General features: G+C 52.8%; 1 protein-coding gene across 1 annotated transcript; it reads right to left on the reverse strand.

Moving 5' to 3' along the window:
- Positions 1–337: 337 nt before the first annotated feature.
- LOC125520551 (maternal effect embryo arrest protein) lies at positions 338–1,532 on the reverse strand. The gene is made up of 2 exons (XM_048685505.2): positions 1,270–1,532; positions 338–1,120 (listed from the first exon to the last, which is right to left on the reverse strand). Exons 1-2 carry the CDS (start codon positions 1,275–1,277, stop codon positions 538–540), a joined length of 591 nt encoding a protein of 196 aa, XP_048541462.1. The 5' UTR covers positions 1,278–1,532; the 3' UTR covers positions 338–537.
- Positions 1,533–1,756: the final 224 nt, after the last annotated feature.

Consider the following 1,756-nt stretch of genomic DNA (forward strand, 5'->3'; position numbering starts at 1 on the left):
GCGTAATGTTTGGCTCTAAAGGTTGCCCACGACTTCTAGTTGAGATGATCTAAAAGGCAAAATTGTTCGTCCCGACGAGTCACACAATTTTCATGGTGAACATCTTTTTCCGTTGGAAGCCATCTTAAGGATGAATCTTGCAAGCCAAAATCTTGTGTCAGCAATCTTGTTCTTTCTCTCTCTCCAAAATGTTAGCTTTAGGAACTTCTTGTGAAAAGTGGCCAACTTTATCGCCCAAAGTTGTTTAAATGATTTTCTCAGAAAATAAAGTTTTAAAAATCAACTTCATTGCTCAAAGTTTTACGATCGGCCCCCCATAGCTCTCTGAAACATTCAGTCAACGGGAACTCTCGTGGTTTGATCAAAGCTCTAATTAGCACGGCGATGCAACAATACATTGTACTACTACATAGACAGCTAAAACACCTCGGCACTCCACTAAAAGCTAAAAAAAACAAAAAAAACGAGACAGTGGCAACTGGCAAGCCGCAAGCAAGATCCATGGAACCTGATGTATCAGCGGCATCAATCTGTCAATCAGTGAGTGAAAGTGTAGAAGACGGTGCTGATGTACACGACGAGGGCGGTGGAGACGAGCCCGACGAGCCCCGCGGCGGCCTTGGCAGCCGCCCGGTTGCTGGCGCATCCCAGGGTGCCCAGCCGGATCTGCACGACCATCACCATGGACGCCATCAAGAAGACGCAGCCGACGACGGAGCCCACGGCGGAGGCCAGCATCCCGAGCCGGAGCAGGCGGGCGTCGATGTGGGCGTGCGTGTCGTCGGGGTCCTTGGAGTTGATGAGGTTGATCGCGAGCTTGAGGCCCTGCGCGACGAGGCTGGAGAAGAGGAAGGAGGAGAAGGCGACCACCTCGAGGACCAGCAGGGACCGCGCCACGTCGGGCCCGGCGTCGCAGGACGGGTCGCCGGCGAGGCTGCGCAGCTCGCCGGGGGTCGCGAGGGAGAGGCCCACGAAGACGGCCACCGTGAAGAGCGAGTTCACGTTGACCACCCCGTCCAGCGCCGTCACGTGCACGCTCGTCGTGTTCGCCGACAGCGCCGCCGGCAGCTTCCACTCGTAGCCGTGGTGCTGCCCGCCGCCGTTGCCGCGCTCGTCAGATCTGGGGCAAGCACGACCAAAAGGAAAACAGCATCTTCAGGCGCTTCCCTTCCAAAAAATGGAGTTCTTGGTCGGTGCAACCAATGCAAGAACATCTGGTTCGGATTCGAGGAGGTGAATCTGAGAGCGCGGGAGGTACAGAAGACTTACTCATCCATGGGGCGCCGGGAGGAGGCTGGATCGGATGCTTTGCTTCCTCAGATGCTGCTGTCTTGCAGATCGAGTTGCTTTTGCTTGTTGGGAATGTGGGGATCAATCAGAAGAATGAAGCGGAGAGCGTTTGGGGAACTGAGGGGCCAATCGCAAAACGACCGTGGCGACCGACCGACCGTCCGGGTGACATGGGTAGGTACGTGCCTTCACGCGGAGCTAGCAAGAATACCGTGCCTTGTCATCGAAATACGAGGCAGAAGCGAGATCAGGCTGGTTGTAACGAAAGTATCATAAGTCTAGCCATAGTGGGGTAATTTAGGTAGGAACTTAACATACTCCGAGATGTGGCAAGTATTTAATGAGGAGAGAGGTGTTTGAAGTAACATAATATGTTAATGTAGCATAGCGTTTTTTGAAGTAAAATGAGTCTATGAGGCAATAAATGAAACTATCTATGACACTACTACTAAGATACTTTGCACTA

This window comes from Triticum urartu, chromosome 7A, assembly GCF_056163025.1.
Source record: "Triticum urartu cultivar PI428250 chromosome 7A, HENAU_Tu73, whole genome shotgun sequence".
Lineage (NCBI taxonomy): Eukaryota > Viridiplantae > Streptophyta > Magnoliopsida > Poales > Poaceae > Triticum > Triticum urartu.